This window comes from Urocitellus parryii, chromosome 7 (assembly GCF_045843805.1).
Source record: "Urocitellus parryii isolate mUroPar1 chromosome 7, mUroPar1.hap1, whole genome shotgun sequence".
NCBI lineage: Eukaryota > Metazoa > Chordata > Mammalia > Rodentia > Sciuridae > Urocitellus > Urocitellus parryii.
The window spans coordinates 158,932,334-158,957,289 of record NC_135537.1 but is presented as its reverse complement, the minus strand read 5'-3'; the positions used below and the strand labels follow the sequence as shown (position 1 = coordinate 158,957,289).

At 36.6% G+C, this 24,956-nt stretch overlaps 1 protein-coding gene across 2 annotated transcripts in view; it reads right to left on the bottom strand.

Moving 5' to 3' along the window:
* Spop (speckle type BTB/POZ protein) overlaps positions 1–24,956 on the bottom strand; it is a 75,370-nt gene that overhangs the window by 10,287 nt on the left and 40,127 nt on the right. For both annotated transcript variants that reach the window (XM_026386992.2, XM_026386991.2), the window contains 5 exons: positions 10,113–10,256; positions 9,340–9,461; positions 7,029–7,180; positions 6,804–6,931; positions 9–186 (listed from right to left, as the gene is read on the bottom strand). In XM_026386992.2, coding sequence (XP_026242777.1) covers positions 9–186; positions 6,804–6,931; positions 7,029–7,180; positions 9,340–9,461; positions 10,113–10,190 — 658 coding nt within the window. In that variant the 5' untranslated portion in view covers positions 10,191–10,256. The remainder of the gene's footprint in view (positions 1–8; positions 187–6,803; positions 6,932–7,028; positions 7,181–9,339; positions 9,462–10,112; positions 10,257–24,956) is intronic.

The following is a 24,956-nucleotide window of genomic DNA, read 5'->3' as shown; positions in this document are numbered from 1 at the left end:
ATACCTACCTGCTAAGATAGCCTTGTGAGCCTGGAACTCTTGGCCAGCAACACACAGGCAGCAGTCTGTGAACCGGGAATTCTCCCACAGCCCTCCTAACTCATCTGCCAACCGGCATTCAGGAACCTTCACCATATTCATGGTATTCTGGCCAGAAATGTTTACGGAATCTTGTACCACACTCACCTGTGAAATACAAGAAAACACAATCCAAGGTTTTTGTTACCAGGTATTTTCTTTCCCAGCAGTAGAGACAGGTTTTGACCTCATTGCCATAGAACATTCAGTCATAGTCTCTTGAAACCACCTGCACAAAGCAAGGCTTTATCCTCTGGATCAAGTAATTTTCTATTTATCACAATCATACTTATTTTAAACCATCTCAGGGCAATGGCAAGAGAGCCCCAAAAATCTTCTTCTCCAATTTCTAATATGCCCCACCTCCCCTGCACTCAAACCTGGGCAAAGCCTCCAGGGGGAAAAACTGACAGAAATAAATGTTAAGCTTCAAGTATTTATTTAATCCTGTCATAGACAAAACATTAAATACAAGGAATTAATATAAAAACTACCACTTAAAACACTATAGAGAAAAAAACCTAGTAATTTTTTTAAAAAAATATTTTATAGTTGTTGATGGACCTTCATTTTATTTATTTATAATTCAAACCCAGTGCCTCACACATGCTAGGCAAGAGCTCAATCACTAAGCTACAATCCCAGCCCAAGAATCTAGTAACTTAAATCTAAAGATACTTCATTTGTTTTAATTAGGTCTGGAACATGAAAATAAAGTGCAGCTTCTTTTCTGGGGCTGCTGGGAATTGAACCCAGGGGTGCTTTTTACCGTTGAGCTACAATCCCAGTCCTTTTAATTTTTTTATTTTGTTTTATTTTATTTTATTGAGACAAGGTCTAAGTTATTGAGGGTCTTGCTAAGTGCTGGCCTTGAACTTGTGACTCCTCCTACCTCAGCCTCCTTAGTTTCTGGAATTATGGGCATGTACCATTACACCCAGCTGAAGTGCAGTTTCTAAAGGGCCTAGTGATTAACTGGTACTTCCTCAAAAATGATAGTTTAATCAACATTGTTGACCCACTACCAGAAAGGACAGGTCTTAGAAGATCTTTCTGGTAGGAATAAATGGGTGCATATCCCACATTTTAACATCTCTATATTCAGTCATTTGAGACAATGACTACAGGATGGCTGGCCATAGCTATACATGCACTTATAGCTTTGGAATAGAATGACAACTCCACTTTCACAGAGGGATCCAACTTCCCACCATGACTTCGGTGGTAGCAGTTTTAACCAGCTGAATTAACTGTTCAGGCCTAGGTAGAAACCAAGCCAACTTCTAGTTCAATCAGTGAAATTCAGAAAAATCTGTGGGGGTACCAAGTTAAGGAGTTAATAAATCACATAACATTATAAAATAAATGTCAGTTACCAAAGAAAAGAAAAGATGCTGCACAGCAGTCATCCACCTAACAATGATTGTCATGCTCTGTCTCCTACATCACATTAGGGTAAAAAAGTTAAATCTAAACAGAACTTGCAAACCTTGAGAATTAGCTCAACTACTGCTATTTCTAATGGTCAGATGAGAAAGACAGCTGAGGAACATCCTTAATGACCCAGATTTTTTTTTTAACCTTCAAGATGCAAGTCATCCCTTAGTCACAGTCATAAACCTGGAGGCAAAGTTAATGTCCCATCCAAATGACCTTAGTCCCTTCTATATTAAGTGAGATATTAAAGTGCATTGACGATATACTGATGAGCATAGATGCATTCCCAGAATGAGATATTTACTATCAAGTCGAGAAAGTTATTATTCATTTGTTTAAAACTAGATGTTATGGTCTTGAGCAATGAAATGGTCAAATTAATCAGTTATGAATGTGTTTAGCATTAGTATCACATTTATCAGAGGTAGATTATAACATTATTTTAACAGTCTGGGATCTAGCACAAATCACCCCACAGAGATTCTCTCTTGTCCTATGTAAGATTTCTTTTCCTTTTTCTTTTTCTTTTTAGAGAGAGTGAGAGAATTGTAATATTTATTTTTTAGTTTTTGGCAGACACAACATCCTTGTTTGTATGTGGCGCTGAGGATAGAACCCGGGCCGCACGCATGCCAGGCGAGCGCGCTACCGCTTGAGCCACATCCCTAGCCCCAAATGTAAGATTTCTTAGTTCAGCTATTTTCTCATATTATTAACACCAAAAGTAGAAGTTGCCTGTTCCCAGTCATGGATCTAAAATACTGACTTAAAACAAAACAAAACAAAACAAAACAAAAAAAAAAAAAGGAAAAGGAAAAGGAAAGACAAATCCAACTTCCTCAGAGGGAAAGGCAGGAATCTCTGGGGATGGCCAATGAAGGGCATGGAGAATGCTTTTGGCACTGTGTTCCTAGCTTGAATTAAACCAGGCTGACAGGAGCCCAAAGTCATTAACACTTGATGGCAATTTAGTAGACTGAGTAAAATGAATTGGCAAAAGCTAAGCTGAATTTCTCATCAACTATGGTTGGATGTTCTTGGTTAGATATATGTTTGGTAATGAGTGGGGCCCAAAGACTGTGACACCTCTCACTGGAACAATTCCTTTCTCTGGACACAAAAGAAAAAAAAAAAAAAAAAAAAAACAGCAGGAAGGAGAATGTACCTGTACTGTCTGGGCTAGGCTTGTTCTGTAGATATATAGATGCTTGGAGTCTCCAGAGCTCTGAATGTCTGGCACCTCTTACCGACATTAAATACGCTTAATTAAAAATAAATTTTAAATGGCACTCACAAATGAGTCCTCAGAGCCCAAACTTTTAACTTAGAAAGGAATTGTTTTTCTCTGCAAACATGATGATGCTAAAATGAGACCATTTTGAGAAAAACTAAAGATTTTTTTTTAATGCCTATAAAGTTGACTATAGAGACTCATTCAGAATTGCAGCTGTGAAGATGATGTGACTGTGACATTTATGTCGTCTTATAAATGAATGCATGAAAATGTCTCAGGAAGACTGTATGATCCCCTAAATTTCAAGTTGTAAAAGGGTCTCACTTTTAAAGTCAGTTCCTTTTCTTAAAAGAGAAAATTTCATAAAAGACTAAAGATGTGCCAATTCTTATACACTTCATCTATACATAAAGTCAAAGTAAAACCCATGGAAATAGGTTTTTTAAATTCTATAGAATTAAAAGAATTGGAACAATAAACCGATACTGCATACAAAATGTTTATATAGTAGCAATATTTCTCACAGCAAAAGACTAGCAACAACATAAATGCGATCAATAAGAGGATGAATAAATATAGTATGACATCATTTTTATAAAGATCAAAAATAAGCCAAACCTAAACAATATATTATTCATGAATACAAATAATAAACAAGGGAATGATTATCATAAAATTCAAAATAGCTGTTTCTCATTCTGAGTAGGGAGCTCAATCTCAGGGAGAGGTTGGGTGGTAGGGTTTACTACATCATCATGTATTATAAACTATAATGATTTTACATATTAAATCAACATTTCTGTAGGTCAAGAACAATCATGGAATGGATGGGATTTTTAAAAATTAAAAAAAATATATTGCAATAGGCTTTTGCTATGTTGCCCAATCTGGCTTAGAATTTGAGATCCTCCTGCCTCAGACTGGAGTAGCTGGGATTGTAGGTGTGTGCCACCAAGCTCAGCTGCTAGATGGGATGTTTTGAAAGAGTTAACCAGTATCTGGATATTTGGTACTTCATATTTCAAATGGTGTTTCCTTTTCATTTTTAATTGCAACATCACAAAGAGGCACTAGAATCTTCTGTTTGTCAAAGGCATGTACAATTAAGGAGGAATATGTTGCATCTTTATTGCAAACAGCCATTTGTTTTCAACATAAATAGCTAGACAGAGAACTGAAAAATTTCATGAAGATTTTCGGTGGTCCAAATTATTAAAGAGAAAATTAAAAGTGTAATTTAAGCATGCTTTCATGTCTTTCTTTCATTACCAAAAGTAAATACTCTCTGTCAAGAAAACTTGGGAGTGCCCATGCTTCCAGAGGTAAATGAAGTTCAGCTCCACTTAGCATAGTGCAGCCGACTAGAGATGGGAACTGCAGAGCTGACGTGGCCCTGACATTAATTTGTTGCACAATGTTAGGAAAAATTACCTGACCTCTTGAGACACTGCTTCTCCCCCTATAAACGAAATGAAGAAAACAGAATTTGACTCAGCTCAAAGGATTGCAATAAGGGGACAATTCAAATAATGGAAATAAGTTAATTAAGAAAAATCAACTTGGAAGAATTGCCACATTTCCTAATAGTCAGACAAAGCATCACTGAAAACTGGAAGTGAACCTAATGTGGCACATTACAAACAAGACCACTCATTTGGCATTTTATAATTATAATCTAATTTAATTTAAACATTCAGTAACAATAAATACTAAAATAATGGCCAAGTACACAAAAGTGTGACCCTCAGTCTTTCACCTTAGGATTCCTTCTTTGGGCCTCTGGGAGCAGCAAAAAGTCCTTGAAACAACTGCACTTCCTTCATCAGGACAGCACAGGAGGGTCAGGGGCCAAGGCCATAGTGGGCACTTAAAATCTATATTTCCATGCAGCTAACACCTTCATAAAGGTCTCTAGATAGTAAGAAAATACTAATTAGGCCTAAAGTAAATGACAGGTCAAAGGGATAAACTTGCACCAAAAATGATTGAGCTATGAAAAATGCTAAGAACTTAGATGAGTCGAAGACATTTTTAAAACCCACACATCCAATATACACGCCCACGCAACCGTCTTGCAATGCTGAATGCTACTAAGTCCACAGAGAGCCTTGGAACAGAAACGAGTCTCACTAGGCACAAGCCCAAGTATGAGAAGCAACACTCAGCACCTGTGGCCAACAGAGAAGTGTGAGAGGAACAGATGGCACACCTGGTTCGATGGTAAGAAACCGATGGCATCAGCAGAACCCAGCAGACGCTTCCCTGTTCAACATCTCCTCGTTTCCAAAGTGTCATCTCACTTCCCTTCTAAGTCAGTAAGGCAAATCTAAACTTAACCACAGGATTTCTCCTAAGAGAATTTCATATGGAGATGTGAAGAGAGTGAGTGCTGGAACACAGCCTCAGAGTTAACCATAGGATGAGAGATTGCCAAGTGAGGGCAGGCCAACAGGTTTTCAAATCAAGAATGTCAATACAGGGGTTGGAGCAGCTGGAATGGACTGGGGAAAGCGGAGGAAGCAATGTGAGAAAAGGCTGGATCTGGATCCACTGTGGACTTGGAAATGCTGCAATAAAGGTGATGGCTCTGCCTTAAATGACAGATGCAATATGTAGAGATTTTCTTCAGAGAATGGTTTGAAGATTGGCTTTTGGTTCCAACAAAATTAGACTTCTTCACTATTTTAAAGTTTTCTTGAAATACAAGACTCTAAGATAGGTAAAGATTAAAACTGATGCTCTGTATATATAACATCTAACCTCACACCTAATTGTTCTCATTTCTTCACTCAGACAACTGAGTAGGATCTGTGACCAATAGGACCTTATATGGAATTCAAATTTCAAGTTCAGTCATAAAACAACTGCCACATTTTACATATTTATATAGATGCTATCACTCTAATATTTATTTTACTTAGCAATTAAAATGGAGACGAAGCAGCTATTATGCAAACTCTATTTTACATATTCAGTGTAGTATTTTAATAAACCATGCCTGCAAAGTTTTTTTAATCATTGGTAACCATTCTGTTGAAATACAGAAGCCTGCTATTGCTGGCCAGACTTCTCTGGCAAAAGGGCAAGATTCCTAAGGGATAACTTTTCCTGACACATGGTGGTGATATGCCTTTGGAACTGTCATTAACTCACGGTATGAGCCCCTTATTTGACAGATGGATTTGGCAGTTGGGAGTTTGCCTGCACCTTCCCCCATGAAGGTATAGTGGTTGTTCTTATCAAGTGGTGCTGCTCAGGAAGTGGTTCCCAGACCATATGATACCCAGGAATGTTAATGGCCTAGTTGAACTGGAGTTCAATATGAGTTTGTGAGCATTTCTGAATATATGGAAAACAACTTGAAATGACTAATTAGAATAAACAATACTCATTAAAGAAACCAGCTTCTCTTGGTTGGGGAATTTTACTTCACAGGTTCCTCTATAAATCTGAAAAGGTTCTTAGGTTCTTGGTGAGAAAAAGTTACCTAACTACAGGTAGCTCTCTCTGAGTAAGCAAGCTTTACCCTGGGAAAAGTAGCTTCCACTTTTCTATTTCACAGTGACTCCAGCAAGACAAACCATATAGGCATACAACTCAATGGGAGTCACCTAATTCAAATAGCAGAAAGGGAAAGTAATGCACTGTCAAATATACAGGCACTTCCCACTTAAGGAGGAGCCAGGAAGTTAAAGGAACAGACACATACTTTTAATTGCTGGTCACCCCCCTCAGCTTGAAATGATAGCCCTTCCAAATGCTATCTTAAAATTATCCATAGTGAAAAAGCCAGAATCTTGACCCAAGCAACTTAATGTTGATGTATACTAAGACAGCACACCATGTTTGTTCTTATGAACAGTAACAAGGGTAAAGCTGAGATGCCAACAACCTTGAAATCATGAGGCAGTTCAGTCCAGTTACATAAATAACATTTGTACAGTACTACTCCACTTGGGAATTTTTCTCATTCCACATTCTTGATACAATACAAGTCACAAAATGCCCAAGAAGTCTGGGAATGGACAGTCTCAAGCAGGGTAAAAGGACTCACCTCACAAAAGAGGGTAAGCTTGTCATCAGGGAGAAGCCCGTTAGCCTCATCCAAAAGAAAATCTCTACGGATGAATTTTTTGAATCCCCAGTCCTTGCCTTGCACAAACCTATAAGCTCGTTGACTCTCTAGGATGGGAAAAAAAAAAGTCATATTTAGGGTTATCAAAAACCAGTCAGTGTATGAAGATACTGGATGTGAGAATTGAACAAAAAGAACATTTACCCATAGCTTTGGTTTCTTCTCCCTTAGCATTCAGGATGGAGAATTTGAATTTTGCCCGAACTTCACTCTTTGGACAGCTGACCAGTAACAGGTAAAGTGACAGGTAATCTTTGCTTTCTTCATCTAGCCCTTTTGGGTTTACTCGCAAACACCTTGCCAAAACAGGGGAAAAAAAAAAAGGTGTCAAAAGTATCCTTAAATGCTTGTGAAGTAACAGAACATCAGAATCAAGAGGGAGATATTTAAAGAAAAGTCTAGGCCTCATATCAGATTATGATTCAGTAGAATTACTACTTGGGAACCACCTTTCTAGAGCAATTTGGGTCACCTTTTAAAATCAAACAACAAAAATAAAGGGGCTTTCTTGAACCCCTTTCTTGAGGGGGGATGAACCTGTTTAAAAGTAAACAACAAAAATAAAGGGGCTTTCATCTTGTTCACCCTAAAACATTTTAAAATTCAGCCTAGTCTTGCTGTATTCCAATCCTCACTCTCAGGAACAGCAGCCCTTAATTTTGTTAAGACAACAGAGAAACAAAAAACAAAACAAAACCCAGTGAACCCTTTAATATCACTGTGGAAGAGAAAAAGTATTCTAGAGAAATATGCAAATGGTACCTAATCTTTTATAGATTATTTTATCAATCTGGCAATAATATTCTGAAAATAAAGAAGGAAGTATGGAAGAAGCACAGACAAAAGTAAATCCCCATTATACACGGTAGGGTTGCAAAGTAGACTTTTAAATAGTTAGAGACACCAATCTGTTATGGATGGATCAAAATAAAATTTAAGCAGAACTGAATAGGTTCAAGTGAGTTAAGTTGTAAATGTCATTAGCTGAACTGCATGTGGTTCAGACACTGCTTCTATCACATAGAATACATAGGCCATATGTATCCTTAGGCCTTGCCAGTATTATGACACCTCTCTTAAACAGGTGGCCCAATCCAGTGCCTCTCTAGGGAGTACAGATGCCACATACATCACTATACAATATGCTACAGATATGAATTTAAATACAATGCCTAAGAATAAACAGCTCTCTCAATACCTAGTGGTTCACTGCTTAATGTACATAGCTAAAATAAATGAATAAACAACTCTTCAGTTGGTTGTCAAAGAGTTCCAAACTGGTTCCAAATTTGGTCTTTGTAATGGGCATATGGGTATATCCTTAAGTGCCTGCTCCTCTTCTTTAAGATGACACATGATTTTGATTTTTCAAATGCTATTTGAAAAATCCATAGTGAAAAAGCCAGAATTTTGACCTAAGCAATGTTGATGTATACTAAGACAGCACACCATCTTTGTTCTTATGAACAGTAACAAGGGTAAAGCTGAGATGCCAACAACCTTGAAAAATCAGTTCAGTCCAGTTACATAAATAACATTGTACAGTTGATGATGACTGATCCCCACTCCCAAATCACGTTGCCCTTGCCATAGGGATTAGTTTAGAGAACTCAGACCTCATCCATTCAATGCTACTGTGACATATTCTTGGCACATAGTGGGTTATGTCCATTGCTACTACTAGTCAGCCTTTAAGCACAGGAAAGCTAGCATGGAGAGCAGGCTGAGAAGAGAGAGATGAATCCTTACTCTAACCACTAGCCTGCTGGCTAAATTCCATCCTACAACCTGGTCAGTCCAGTCCATAGGCAAATAACCTCCCCCCTTTTACTGCTTAAAAATAAGCAATTAAAAAGTCAAAAAAATTTTATTTAAGCTAGATTTCTAGCTTTTCTTGGAAAACCAGAAAATCTGGTGATAGTCAGCCCTTATTCAGATAGCTATGGTTGGTTGAGTTGAGTAGCCTCTGCTCCTTTTAGAAGGATACCTACTTGATTGCCAAGTAGTTACCACTCATACCATGTATGGACATCATTTTTAACATTGGTCCTCTTTATTCATCTGTATTACCCTACAGCTTGACTTTGCTGATCTCTAATAAATTCAGTGAATTAATCAAATTTTTGTGATCACCTATTGTTTGCTAGGCACTGTTCTAAGCACTGGGGACTTGGTAAAAACAAAACAAAGTCCCTGCTTTCAAGAACTTAACATTCTTGGGCTGGGATTGTAGCTCAGCGAAAGAGCACTCACCTAGCATGTGTGAGGCCCTGTGTTTGAGCCTCAGAACCACATAAAAATGAATAAGTAAACTAAAGGTACTGTGTCCAACTACAACTAACAAATATTAAAAAAAAAAACCAAAAAACTTACATTCTAATCAGTGTCCCATAAAACCAAGCAAAACAGGCAACTTAGGGAAAAAAATTTTACAGGTAGAGGTATTCTTCCTCACCATTTCAGTTTATCATTGGCTCCTGATGAAAAGGTTGAACTTTTAATGACTTCACCCATTTCTTCCCGGCAAAAGCTAAAGTTATTAATGGTCCACATGTAGGAGAATTTCACTACCTTGATCTGTTGATAGAAAATCAGGAAAGCAATTAAATAGGAAGTGGAAAAAAAAAAAAAAGACTGAAGATCAGATAAACATTTTCCCTCCTCCCTCTTTCTACGTGATGCCCGCCCGCTAGGAAGACAGCATGGCTGGGCTAGCAAGGAGGTTCAGCGTTTTCTTGCTTTAGTTCCCTCATTTTTAAAAAATCTCACACTGACCAATTGTTTTTTCATAACTTTTTGAGTTTCTGAGAAACACTGGATGGAAAGTGAAAAAACATGGAGCAGAGGGACCAGTATCAAACCAGGGCTGGGAAAGCAGATGATAATACCAGACCTAAAATGAGTCTCCAATTGAGATGTTGAGAACACTGCCTGGGGTTGCAAATCTCAGACAGACATGGATCCTCCAGCAGGGGAGCCTTAGTGCATATTTCCATCAAGGGGATATAAACAAATCTAGTTTCTAAGACTCCCCCTTTCAACCACCATCGAAAAACACTAGTCTTGGAGATTCAGATTCCATGTGAAAAACCAAGAAAAGAATGCAAGGTTGACAAGCACTTTAAATGTTCCAGAGAAAGCAGGAAACACAACATAGAAAAGCAAAAAAAAATTTGTTCATCAAATCCTCCCAAGATGCAAGATTTACAGGGTGAATCAAGAAATTACCTGAGTGTAGCACCAGCTCTCAGCTACAGGGCCACTCGACATTTCTGCCGGAGGTGGAGGACTTGGAACCCTTGACATCGCCAGTTTGAAGGTTAAACAAGGTTTCCAAAGTCAGGGAACAAAGATTTCTGTTCTTTCTTCACTCTGGTTGAATCCAACAAACAATATTTATTAGATTGGTTTACTATTCTTTGTTTGATCTCCTAGAGACTGGAAATTTTGTGGTTTGTCTGGAAAGCTTTATCCTGACCATTCACATGGCTCCTTACCACTTAGGTCTCAAATTTAATATTTACCTCAGAGAAGACCACCTAAAGTAGTCTCCTACTCAGTTATAGCAGCCTATCTTAACCCTTGCACAGTCCTCAATATTATCTTACCAAATGATCTTTTTCAAAGCGTAGATAAAGAACATCTATGAAAAGGCTGCCTGCAAAGGAGCCAGCAAGATTATCAGATGCAACTTCATACTTCCCAACTTGCCACTGGCTCCTTCCCTAAGGGCACAAATGTTCCTCTCCTAACACAAAATGACCTTGTTACCCCTCTACCCCACCCCACAAGGCCTACTACATGCCAGGCAAGCACTTTACCAACTAAGCTACATCCCCAGCAATATTGCTCTAACTTTGCGTCATCTCTTACACTTGCTGATAAAGTAGTAGAAATCTTTTACTCCTCAAACCTTTGCTAGCTGCATTCTTTTATTTTATTTTATTTTATTTTTAGTTGTAGTTGGACACAATACCTTTTATTTTATTTATTTTTATGTGGTCCTGAGGATTAAACCCAGGGCCTCTTGTGTGCTAGGGGAGTGCTCTACCACTGAGCCACAATCCCAGCCTGCTAGCTGCATTCTTAAAGGCAACATTTTTACACCTTTCTTAAATGTGCTCCTTTCTCTAAGGGGCATTAGAGAATATCTCCTCACAATTTGTTACCATCTGATTTTCTAGATCCTTCTGTTGCTGATCATTCCTCAAATCTCTTGGATTCTCTTCCTGTATTGTTGCTTCCCATGGTTTAATCCTTTTTTTTTTTTTTTTTTTTTTTTTTTTTTTTTTTTTTAAAGAGAGAGTGAGAAAGGAGAGAGAGAGAGAGAGAGAGAGAGAGAGAGAATTTTTAATATTTATTTTTTAGTTCTCGGCAGACACAACATCTTTGTTGGTATGTGGTGCTAAGGATCGAACCCGGGCCGCACGCATGCCAGGCGAGCGCGCTACCGCTGAGCCACATCCCCAGCCCATGGTTTAATCCTTGATCATTTTCTCAATCTACATTATCTTTATGGCAATTTTATCCATCTTAACAGTGTCAATTTATTGGCCTTACACAAATGTTTCCCGAATCTCTCTAAGTCTTACCTCTCTCATAAACCCCAGTCTATTTTTTTTTTAAGTTGTAGATGGACACAATACCTCCATTGTATTTATTTACTTTTATGTGGTGCTGAGGACCCAACGTAGTCCCTTACACATGCTAGGCAAGCACTCTGCCACTGAACCCCAGCCCCAGCCCCAGCCTATTTTCAAATAACTGCTATACATCTCAGTGGGATAGTATTCCAGCAGCAAAGCAAATCCAACTTAAACTTCTCGATAAGGCCTTTCTAAATACAAAGGACATTAAAAAAAATTGGTGAATTTTGGGCAGGAGGGAATAAGGAAATATAGGTCAAAGGGTACAAAGTTGCACATAGGTAGGCTGAGTAAGTCTAAAGATCTAACAATATAAAGAGTACAGTTAATTGTAATATATTCTGTATTGTATTCTATACTGGAAATTTGCTAAGAGGGTAGATTTCGTGTGCTTTTTTCACATGTACACATGTGGGCAATAAGTTAATTGGCTTGACTGAAGTAATCATTTCACTATGTATATACATATCAAAATACTAGGTTGCATACCTTAAATACATATGATTTTAAAACTGGTGAATTTTTGGGGGGAGGCGTGCCAGGGATTGATTGAACTCAGGGGGCACCTGACTACTGAGCCACATCCCCAGCCCTATTTTGTATTTTATTTAGAGACAGGGTCTCACTGAATTGCTTAGCACCTTGCTTTTGCTGAGGCTGGCTTTGAACTCATGATCCTCCTGCTTCAGCCTCTCGAGCTGCTGGGATTACATGCGTATACCACTGTGCCCAGCTTGGCAACAATTTTTAAGTAACATAAACAAAGTCAAGACAGAAGGAAAGGAAAAAAATCTTGTAATGCATATATTAATAATTTTATTAATATATAAAAATTAATTATAAATTGTCCATACAAAAGTCAATAAGAAAAAGGACAACTATCCTGTACAAGTTATCACTAACAATAAAAGAAAGAAAAAAGAAAATATCTCTTAAACATTTTATATCTCCTAGACCAGCAAGAAAAAAATATTTAACCATAGTATGAATGAGAAAATAGGAACTTTCATAAACTATTGGTAAGGCTGTAAAGCAGTAACTATACTACATATGGGAATCAGGCCATGTCCTGCAAAATTTAAAGAATATGTACCCTAAGCCTTAATAATCTCATTCTTAGCTGTGTATGCATTAGAGCACTGGTTCTCAAGTTTGGAGCTCTTCAGAATCACCTCTGAAACAGATTGCTGGCCCCACCCCCAAAGTTTCTGATTCAGAGGTTTGGGCTGGGCACAAGATCCCAGGTGATCCTGATGTACTTCTTCTGGAGCCACATTTGAGAACCATTGCCCTAGAAAACTCTATGCTTAGGCACAAGAAAACATAGACAGGAGTGTTCAAAATGACACTCTAACAGTGAAAAACTAGACACAAACTAAAACTCCATTAGTAGGGAAACAGATAATTAAATTAGATTATTTCCACATAATGGGAAACTATTATTTCATGATTTGTAATTAATAAACTAGATCTATAGCACCATGGACATCACAGAACTAATGAAAAAAGAAAGTTCTGGAATGACATGTGCCGTGCAGTATATTATTTATGCAAATTTAAGATTTAAGTACCATTACAGATATATGCATGAAGTAGAAGCAAAAAAAAAAAAAAAAAAGAAAAAAGAAAAAACAACACTGACAAGTTACAAGTTTTATGGTCACAGGAGAGAAAGAATAAGATTGAGAAGAGAATATAAGATACTTCAACTGTGTTATGTTTGTTTTAAAATAAGGATGACATGAGGCAAATATGAGAATACAAATATTTGTTAGGGATGACAGGTACTTGGGTATTGTACAACAGTTTAAGGATATTGTCTGATTTATAATAACCAAGGGATAATTTTCTTTCCTGAACACCTGGTTAGTTTTCAACTATGGACAAACAATTTAAATATTATAACTGATCATGTTGCCCTCTTTACTGGGCCAGTAGGAAGCCCTAAGACAAATCTGTTACTTATATCTTAGAACTACAGATTCATATGCCTGTTTAATTATTTTACATCTTATATATGATCATATACTCACTCTGTAAAAACTCTAATAGCTTAATTATTCCCTTTTCTCTCAACTGTTGTCTTTTACATGTTATTGGGGATGTGGCTCAGCAGTTAAGCACCCCTGAGTTCAATCCCCCATAAAAAACAAAACAAAACACCAAATACTATTGTTATCACCTTCAAAGTAAGCCTGCATTTGAAAGAAAACATTCTCACAGAACTACTTATTTGTTCAGTAACAAGCAAATATACCTTATGCAGTTTTACACATCCCAGTTACCATTACTGGTCAGAATGAAATTTCAAAAGTCCCACTTTTGGGTAAGATGGCAATGAGATGTGAATTTTACATAGTAGTTAGCATAAAATTTGGCTCTGGAGGTGCGTGCTTCACACTCTCTCTACACTAAGCCATCATAAAAATTCTAATTTGAAGTTTTTTGTTAAAAAAGTAAACTTCAAATTTATTTGATAATTAATCATCTAGAAATTCTCAAGCACAAGAAAAGGACAAAATTTAAAAACCAGATTACTTTAATTATTGCTACAAAATCTTGGTCTACTACTACAACCAAGAAAAAAAATATTAGTTTGGTCTTAGTTATTTTTCTCCATCTTCTCTGCTGCAGCCAAGTCATATGTGTGTGTATCACCACCCATCTTCCAATTTTTAAAAATGTACAACCCAGCAGTTAGTAGAACTGAAGACTCAGTCTTAAGACTCTCAGGAGCTCTAACCATACAACCTGCTGGGAGGGAAATTGACTAGGATAGCACAAGTCTAATTAATTTCACTTATAGCAGGCACCATGGGCAAAGTTTTCATCAGCAAAGTAGCCTGGTGCTACATGAACTCTCTAGCACTTCATGCCAATTGCTGCAGATGCCCAGCAGAAAAACAATTTTAGAAAAGAGAGATTTATTTGAGGGTCATAGGTTGAGAATCTTTGCAGGAGACAACTAGAGCCAAAATATGTTTGTTCATAGCTTCAAACAAGTTAAGACAAGACCGTCCGAGTTCTCTTAATGCCAAGCTTCTAGTATGCTGACAACTCTGAGACTGAACATATCTGTTATATACCATCACTTATTTTCCTGCTTACCAATCTTGACTTGTGAAGAAAGACCTCTTCTGATTACATCAAGAAATATACTTCAAATTATCTTTGTCAATCTTTGTAATATCACTTAAATTAGTACCAGTTAACAACTAATAGCTCTCTCAGACAGAATGCTTCCTAGCAGGCATTATGAGACCATGAGGTCATTAACTATTTTTTTTCTTTTTAAATATATTAACTTTATTTACTTTTATGTGGTGCTGAGGATTGAATCCAGTGCCTCACACGTGCAAGGCAAGCACTCTACCACTGAGCTATAACCCCAGCCCCTCATTAACCATGACAAGAGATTTAAGTCAATCAACATAATATGATTTCAACCTAGAAGGTTAAATTCCGGAGGACAGATAAATATAAAAAATAAAATGTACTGATGCTGTTATAACACACAAATAATGCTTTGAACAGAAATTACACTGTTTCTGAACAGACACTTCACAGAAGAGATACAATTGATCAACAAATATATGAAAAAGTTTTCAACATCTCTAGCAATTAGAGAAACGCAAATCAAAACTATTCTAAGATCTCATCTCCTGTCAGAATGGCAATCATTAAGAATACAGGCAACAATAAATGTTGGCGAGAATGTGGTGAAAAAGATACACTCATACGTTGCTGGTGGGACTGCAAATTGGTGCAACCACTATGGAAACAGTATGGAGATTCCTCAGAATATTGGGAATGGAACCATCTTTTGACCCAGCTATCCCACTCCTTGGTTTATACCCAAAGGACTTAAAATTAGCATATTACAGTGATGCAGCCACATCAATTTTTTTTTTAACACAATATCTTTATTTTATATTTATGTGGTGCTGAGGATTGAACCCAGTACCTCTCACATGCTAGGCAAGTGCTCTACCACCGAGCCACAACCCCAGATCACATTAATTTATTCTTTTGGATAAATTACAAAGCCCCAAACTCTTAACCTGGCACATCAATCTCAATTCTCATAAAAGTGAGCCCCCCAGTATTATCTTCATTCTACAAGAAGAGAAAGACTGGTTATAATTGTCTTTATTCTTGAACTAATTTGGGCTAAACTCCTATATTATCAGAATTCTTTCAAGATATATAAATTCCTTGTACAAAAAGGGAAATGTCCCAATAGTTTATCCCATAGAGAATACAGACTAGGCTAGAATATTCTCTGGAAAGTGTTACATACTGTGCAGTCATTTGTTTGTCTTTGATTCCTCCATGACCATTCCTCTCATCAATCTAATCTACTTATCCAAATTAAAAAAAAATCAACCAATTAACACATGTAGACACGTATCTCATATATGAGTTCTATGAATTAGCTTTATGTCCATTTATTTTAAAATGATAGGAATAAGATTGTGAAATTATTAGATTGAACCATGAAACTATTGTTTTGTGTGCCAAAAAAATAGTTGAATATAGGCAATTTCATGTGGTACAACATAATACACAATATGCACAAGCTGGGAATGTAGTTTCTTGCCAGAGAATGGTTTGTTAGTGACTTTAAAAAACCTATCCCTCTCTTTTTCAATCTTTTGGTTTAAAGCCTTGTACAGATTCCAAGTAAAGAAAAATCCAATGTCGCATCTATTTTAAACCTGAGAGACATTTGCATTTTCCAAATCAGAGATGCCAAAAAAGATCACTGATTTAAAAAAAAACAAACACCAAAAAAAAAAAAAAAAAAAAAAACACCAAAACCAACAACTATAAAAGACTTGGGTATACTCATTTTTGAGAAACTAATGTAACCTAAGAGGAGCATTTCCTTTTTGTTTCTGTTACAGTGTACTCAATCATATACAGCCCAGGAGGTAATAATTTCTTTCTCATTACCTCAAGGACAGTTATTACAGGTCATACTGACTTTCCTTTGTTGCAAGGTTTGAATGACTTTCGAATATCTATTATGAGTAAATCTTCTGGAGTTCAATTTAACAAAATACTAAATGTGTGTATGTATGTTTGTTTTTCTAATTAGAGACACTTCTTAAAATGAACCTAGGGGCAATGAAGAGTGACCTCAATCACCAAAGGAAGAACTAAGGTTTCCTTATTTATTTTTTAATCAGTTTCATGCTTTGTAAAATTATATGAATAAAGATGACTGGTCTTTCATTTCATTTTTAAAAATTCTTAAACACTGAACCTATAGAAGGATTTAACAATATTAAATGAATCCAGAGATTAAGAAGAAAAAAGCCAATAGCCTAACAGAAAAATGGGGGAAAAATGGTTTACAGAAATGGCAGTATCAATGTTTCTAAATATATGGAAAGATATTCCACTTTCATTCTTACTAAGATAATTGCAACTTGAATTAAACATTGATTCAACCACTGAATTGGCAAAGATCAAAATGTTTGATAACGTTTGCCCAGGGTAAGAAGAACAAATCTGGTTGTAGTACAAATCATTACAATCTCTGTGAAAGGCAATAACTATTAAGAAATGCACATGCCCTTTGATCCAGCAATTCCACTTCTAAAAATTATCCTTATTAATTTATTTAAAGTGACAAATATAAAAGGTTTTTCAATATGGCACTAATTGTAAATTCACACAAAAATGGAAGTAATCTGAAAGTCCATCAATAGTGAATAGATTAAATAATTATGACAGATATGATATAATAAACATCTGTAAAAATCAATTTTTAATAAAAATGTTTTTCTTTAAAAATATATAGAATATCACTGAAAAGCTACACAACAATCTACGGACACTGCTTACTTCCTCAGATGGAAACTGGGTACCCCATGGGAAAAACAATTTCTATTGTATTCCTTTTGGTCTTTTCCAGTTTTGAGCCATGTAAATATATTTATTACCTATTAAAATAGTAAATTAAAAAAAATTTTAAGGGCATTGTAGCAGCCTTTACAATGAATCTTTCCAAGTTATAAGAAAGCTTTAAAATCAGACCCATGAGAGACAAAATAGGAATTTTTCAGTGGTTTCCACTGTTATCTAAATAAAATCAAACTTCTTGTCCTGATTTGACACACCTCCGTTCTCAATCACTATGCTGCAGTCCTCAGGACTTGAATTCTATTCTATGAACACACAGCTTTTCCCTCAGTCTTTTTTTTTTTTTTTTAAATATTTATTTATTTATTTATTTCTCGGCGGACACAACATCTTTGTTGGTATGTGGTGCTGAGGATCGAACCCGGGCCGCACGCATGCCAGGCGAGCGTGCTACCGCTTGAGCCACATCCCCAGCCTTCCCTCAGTCTTGAAAGTTCTTTTTTCCCTTAGGTCTTTTCATAGCCAGATCTTCATATCATTTAGGTCTCCTATAAAATGTAATATCCTCAGAGAGATCTTTCCCTGACCATTGATCTGAAGTAGCTTCCATTTCTACCCTGCTCCTTTCTCCATATTACCTTATTTTATTGTCATCTTTATTACCATTATCTCAAATTATCTTTTTATTTTCTCTCTTGTCTACTGTCTTCCCCAGTAGAAGTTACACTCAATGGAGAACAGAATTTCCCTGTGCCTAGAATGACAGGTATCAAGGTACTCAATATTTGTTACAAGAAATTTACGTTGAATAACTAGACTTTTCCACATTAGGATATATTTTTCCTTAGTGAATTTTAGTTAATAAGTTAAAAGTTTAGGAGTTGCTGAATAAATGCAGCTATAGAAACCCAGGCATACTTTTGTAACAATAAAACATTTTAAAAAGAAAATCATCAGTTCATCTCATTCCCATTATAAAGAACTTAAGAGTTCATTCCAAAATTATTTATACTCTTATTTAATTTAAAAAAATTAATTCCAGAAAACTTGAGGAGAAAAGGGAAACTTGAAGAGACATGGGGAAGGGGCTTCCTGAATCCACAAGACAAAACTGAGAGAAGCACATTTCTCAGAATAATTCCGAGTACAGAAGGTACTATTTACAGCAGCTGTCAGGAACCCAGCCTAAATCTCAGGTTATTTCAAGTTAAATTCTACATAATAAAATTCCAAAGTATTGATCAAATTAAGGCAGATCATTGGCATTTCCTTAGATCTAACCTATAATTTTAATATCTGATGCTGGGTTTGATTCCCTTAAAAATGACATGTGGAGAAAGATAACTAACATTAAATACACAAATGTGTAAACATGTATCTATGAAGACATGTTTTAAAAGTATGTTTAGGCACATAACTCAAGGTTTTTTTAGGCCAGGTTAAGAAGTAGGACCATATTTCTGGCACAGACTTCTCTAATTAAGGGTTAAAGCCAGCATGATAATGGTGTGTGCACCTGGGAGGTTGAGGCAGGAAAACCACTTGAGTTCAGGAGTTTGAGGCTGGCCTGGGCAACAAAGCAAAAACCTGATCTCAAAAAAAAAGAACTGAATTGTTCTTGCTACTGTTATAAAAGTATAGTATTAAGTGTGCAAGTCAATACATTTAAGATGTTCCCAGTTTGCAGATATTTCTTAGGCAAGTATAGATTGTGAAATGGTTTTGAGGTTTAGATATGCTTTTGTACATTTAAAAATAGCCTTTTTTCCTTCTTCTCAACCCAGGCATTATACGATAGTGTTTTATAGAAATAGCCTCACTAGAAGGTTCATCCTGGAGATGACAAGGAGGTACATGATTCTCAAGTCACTGAATGCAGTAGGACAGCAGTGGAATGCTTCCACTGAATCCCCCATTCTTAGTGGCTGTTTACAGCACTGCTGTCCTTCTTACAGATTCTAAATAACTACAAACTGTCCTTGTCCCCAAGGAGATCTTAGCTGCCAGCTCAAAGGTTAGAACATGGAATAATTCTCACTTTTCCAGTAGCAATGCAACTTCTTCAGTTAGCAAAATAATCAGAGCAGAAAAATTTATTGCTGATTTAAGTTAATGACCAGGGAATCATTCCTTCCCCTTAAAAACTATCCATTATGTAAGAGTTATTGATATAGACATATCAGCACAATTCTCTAACCTAAAATATGTCAAGAGGGAATGCAATGCATCTTTGTTCCAAATGCAGAGAGGCTTGTCCTGGAAAGGGACAGATGCCACTCATACATCTTGTGGGACTGAGATGTTAACAGGACTTCTGGAGTTTATGTTTTGCTTTTTAATTTAGGCACAAATGACTAGTAAGAGAAATACAACCACGTAACAACATAAGAGGAAAAAAATTACTGTCTCTGCTTGGATGGAGGATCCAGCAAATAACCATGGCTGCAACAAGCACAAATTTCACAAAGTCTGAGTTAATACCATCAGGTGATGTGTTGCTGCTGTTAATTACAGAACCCCTATAGGGAAGAAAAACTCAACCAGCCTATAAAAGAAAGAAAAAAAAAGAGAAAGAAAGGAAAGAAGAAAGGAGGGAGGGAGGAAAAGAAAAGGCAAAAAAAGAGAACTCACAAGATTAAGCTTCTCCACATATTACTTTGAAAATCCATCACTTAGGAGATGTTTAAAATGAAATGACATGAATTCAAACCAAGAAACAAACCTGATTATGCAGGGGCTATTTCACTTCAAAGTGGGTCTCAGTTCCAAAAGAATACATCTTTAGAAATAAGGTTAGGTAAAACCAACCTACCAGCTTTGGCTCCATTTTCACAAATCAGAATCATTCGTCAATTTCAATGAATGACTTGGGCAAAATTCTCTAGGGTCACAAAAGGTGAACTTGGGAAAGATGAAGATTTTTAACACATCCCACATGCAGTCAAAGATTTTTTTTTTTTAAATTTTAATATTTGGGCTGGAGATGTGGCTCAGCGGTAGCGCGCTCGCCTGGCATGCGTGCGGCCCGGGTTCGATCCTCAGCACCACATACCAACAAAGATGTTGTGTCCGCCGAGAACTAAAAAATAAATATTAAAAATTCTCTCTCTCTCTCTCTCTCTCTCTCTCTCTCTCTCTCCTCTCTCACTCTCTCTTTAAAAAAAAAAAATAAAATAAATTTTAATATTTATTTTTTTAGGTGTAGATGGACACAACACAATGCCTTTATTTTTATGTGGTGCTGAGGATCGAACCCGGGTCCTGCCAGTGCAAGGCAAGCACTCTACCGCTAAGCCACAATCCCAGCCCCCGGTCAAAGATTTTTTAGGTTGAAAAAACCACTTAAACAACAGCTAGAAAAATAAAAATAAATAAATAAAAATGAGGAGTAGAAGGAAAGGCGGGGTAAGGGAAACCCCCTATGATTAAGAAGATTCTATTTATTAAATACTTATATTCCCAAAGTTGTTTTGAGATTTGAGAGGTTATGGTCTCTTCTTCAACTATGACTAGAAAGAACCTTATAAAATCTAAACAGTGTTGGCTCTAATACTATATTTAAGTATGTCCAGTCTGCAAAGAATTAAAAAAAGAGTCATTTCATAAAATAAGCAGAGGTTGCACAACCCCTCAGGGTTCTCTGGTCTTACAAAACCCAAATTCAACAGGTGTTTTTCTCTTTGGTCATTTATTAATCTATTTTTTAAAAATATTTTTTAATTGTAGTTGGACACAATATCTTTATTTATTCTTATGTGGTGCTGAGGATCGAATCCAGTGCCTAACATGTGCAAGGCGGGCGCTCTACCACTGAGCTATAGCCCCAGCCCTCTCTTTGGCCATTTAAACTTTAATCATACCATTTAAAAATATTTCTTGTTAACATTATTTGGCTACAGAAGGGGCCCAAGAAATCTGTTTCAAGGATAAAAGTCTAAATGAGTCTTAGGGTATACAATCCGGAATAAGTACATTAACTTGGAAATTAAAAAGGCTCACATGCTCCAGAGAATTTAGTATATTACAAGGGAAACCAATTATGTTGGGCATTAACTACTACTACCTAACAGTACAGAATTCACTATTCTGTGGAGACACATTTTTAACAAAATATACCTAGACCTTCTTCCAACTATAAGGGTGGGAGTGTTTCATCTTCTTCTTTGTGTTCTTAACAGAAGATACCTGACTACTCTTTATGTGGACCATTGTGCCTTACCTGGAAATTATCTGAAGAAAATAAATTCCCTTCTAAAGTTATTAAAAATAAGCCGAATTGTATGCTAAAGTTCTAAGTAGACTAAACTAAATGGAACAAAGGATGGGCAGGAAGTTCTCAGTTTGAGGTGTTCTTTCCAAAATTCATTACTCCAGGAAAAAGTAAAACCACACAGGCAGACAAAATAGGGGAAAGTTAGACAGGATGTCTATCCTAACAGAATTTCCTGGCTCCTGATGAACAGTGTCAGAATTTAAGATTAAAATGCATTAACACCTATTTCATCCAACAAGACTATAAAAACATACATAAGTATTTGAGGCAAAATTCTCATACCATGCTGGGCACTATGGTACACATGTGTAATTCTGAGTACTCAGAAGGCAGAGGCAGAAGGATCTAAAGTTTGTGGCCAGTCTCAGCAACTCAAAGAGACCCTTAGCAACTTAGCAAGACCCTGTCTCAAAATAAAAATAAAAAAGGTATGGAGGTGTAGCTCAGTGTAGACTGTTCCTGGGTTGAAGCCCCAGTACTGTCACCCTCCACACCAATCTCATACCACAAGTAAAAGTCTCACATTGCAAAGTAAAAATTTTAAGGTGGTAGTCATCTTCATGGGAAGATTTTTTTTTTTAAAGATTAAGGTACAATACCCAAAGGCAGTCTATTAAAAAAAATCGAACTCATTTTATATAGTAAAATGAAGCCTATAACATTGCTTCAAGGTATCTTTTTAAAAAATAAATTATCATTATAATTTTTTAAAAATAAATTATTCTAACTTCCTTAAAGATCTCTTCTAAAGAGAAAAATAATCTTATTCTAAGGCCTCTGTATCATGTATTACCAATCATTGATTAAAATTTTAAATCCAAACATCTTTGTTTCCTTCTACCATCAATGTACAGCCTTATCCCAGTATATAGTAGCCACCAGAAAAGATCTGAATAAGTAATTCTGGTTTATTCCAGGTAGGGATATTTATAATAAAACTTTTTTGAAGTCAGTGATAAAAAAATGTTTAATGCTGTAAAGCTTCATTATTATTAAAAAAAATCATACATGCCTACCTTATGACTTCAACTATACCTACCATTTGCACTGAAATGAAACAGCAGATTATACTCAAGATATGCATTTTTTAGCAATGGTAAATATTTCTATGTATCTCATTCTGCTTTTCCCCCACAACTATGTTTGAAATTAAACTACATTTTTAAAATTCACTCAGTCAAAAGTCAGTAGAAAAACTCTAATTTGTCTAACAGGAAATCTTGTTGGAAACAAAGATAATGAATCAGAGTTAACCAGATTCTGAATCATAAGTCTTTACTTGGGCTATCCTTTAAAGGGAAAAGCTCACAAAAATCAAGTGATTTATCTTCAAAGAAACGACTGGTAAAAAGGATTTACTAAACAAAATTACCATTCTTATATCTCATCACTAGTTCTGAATGCTTATTTTTTAGTCATTTATCAAAAAGATTATGGGGGCTGGGGATGTGGCTCAAGCGGTAGTATGCTCGCCTGGCATGCGTGCGGCCCGGTGTTCGATCCTCAGCACCACATACCAACAAAGACGTTGTGTCCGCCGAGAACTAAAAAATAAATATTAAAAATTCTCTCTCTCTCTCTCTCTCACTCTCTCTTTAAAAAAAAAAAAAAAAAAAAAAAAGAGTATGGGGCTGGGGTTGTGGCTCAGCGGTAGAGCACTTGTCTAGAACGTGTAAGACCTGGGGTGGGGGTTCAATCCTCAGAACCACATAAAAATAAATAAATAAAATAAAGGTATTGTGTCCAACTACAACTAAAAAATAAAAATATTAAGTTAGTTCTTCCAATGAACTAGCCTATGAGAGCAGCAAAAATAAAACAAATGACTTACCCTCTGTCAATATTCACAAGAGAGGAGTGGTCATTTTTGTCAGTTCCCTAACAAAATGCTGAAAGAATTACTATTGAGTTTTTATGTAAAATTCCCCTTTAAAAAAGTGCTATATGGGGCTGGGGATGTGGCTCAAGCGGTAGCGCGCTCGACTGGCATGCGTGCAGCCCGGGTTCGATCCTCAGCACCACATACCAACAAAGATGTTGTGTCCGCCAAATACTAAAAAATAAATATTAAAAATTCTCTCTCTCTCTCTCCTCTCTCACTCTCTCTTAAAAAAAAAAAAAAAAGTGCTATATGGGGCTGAGGCTGCAGCTTAGCCATAGTGCACCTGCCTGGCACATGTGAGGCACTGGGTTTGATTCTCAGCATTGCATATAAATAAATAAATAATAAAGTTCTATCAACAACTAAAAAATATATTTTTAAAATTGCTATATGGGCTGGAGATGTGGCTCAGCAGTAGTGCGCTCGCCTGGCATGCGTGCGGCCCGGGTTCGATCCTCAGCACCACATACCAACAAAGATGTTGTGTCCGCCGAGAACTAAAAAATAAATATTAAAAATTCTCTCTCTCTCTCTCTCCTCTCTCACTCTCTCTTTAAAAAAAAAATAAAATTGCTATATGGTTAAATTACTCCAAAACAAGACATATTTAAACAAAGCCATGTACCCTATGGTTTTAACAAGCAGCTGCCACACTAAGATGGGGTGTGGGCAGGATTTCACTGAAGATTGGGCTATGTTAAAACCTTGTGCTGGGTACAGTGGTGCACGCCATTAATCCCAGCAGCTTGGGAGGCTGAGGCAGGAGGATCCTAGGTTCAAAGCCAGCCTCAGCAACAGCAAGGTGCTAAGCAACCAGTGAGCAGAGAGACCCTGTCTCTAAATAAAACACAAAATAGGGCGGGGATGTGGCTCAGTGGTTGAGTGCCCCTGAGTTCAATCTCCAGTAACCCCCCCACCCCAAAAAACACCTAGTATACTGATTATACAAGGGAAAGAAAAGTTCCTTCTGAAGACTAGTGAGATATCTTGGTTAAACAACACCACTACTCTAATAATCTGCCATATCCTAGTAGGTGACTCAAAACAGAAACAAATAAAAGTGGTTGCAAGGCTTCTAGGAGCTTAACCTAGGCAGAAAATTCTGACACTGTCTTCCCTTTTGTGGGAAAACAAAGTACTGCATTAATCATTGGTAAGTTGTTCTTAAAAAAATAATATCTCCTGAAACACCAACTTTAACCAGTATGTTGGTACAATTAAGTTTCTTATAGAATATAATAGATTTTGGTAAACCAGTAATGGAATAAGCCATCACCCAAAACTATACTGGTGCCAAAACAGGGCAGTCTTGATCAGATACCATAAAACAAAGCCTACAAATGTGTCAAGTAGTTCAGTTAAAAGTAGCAAGAATCGCCAGGTGTAGTGGTGAGCACTCC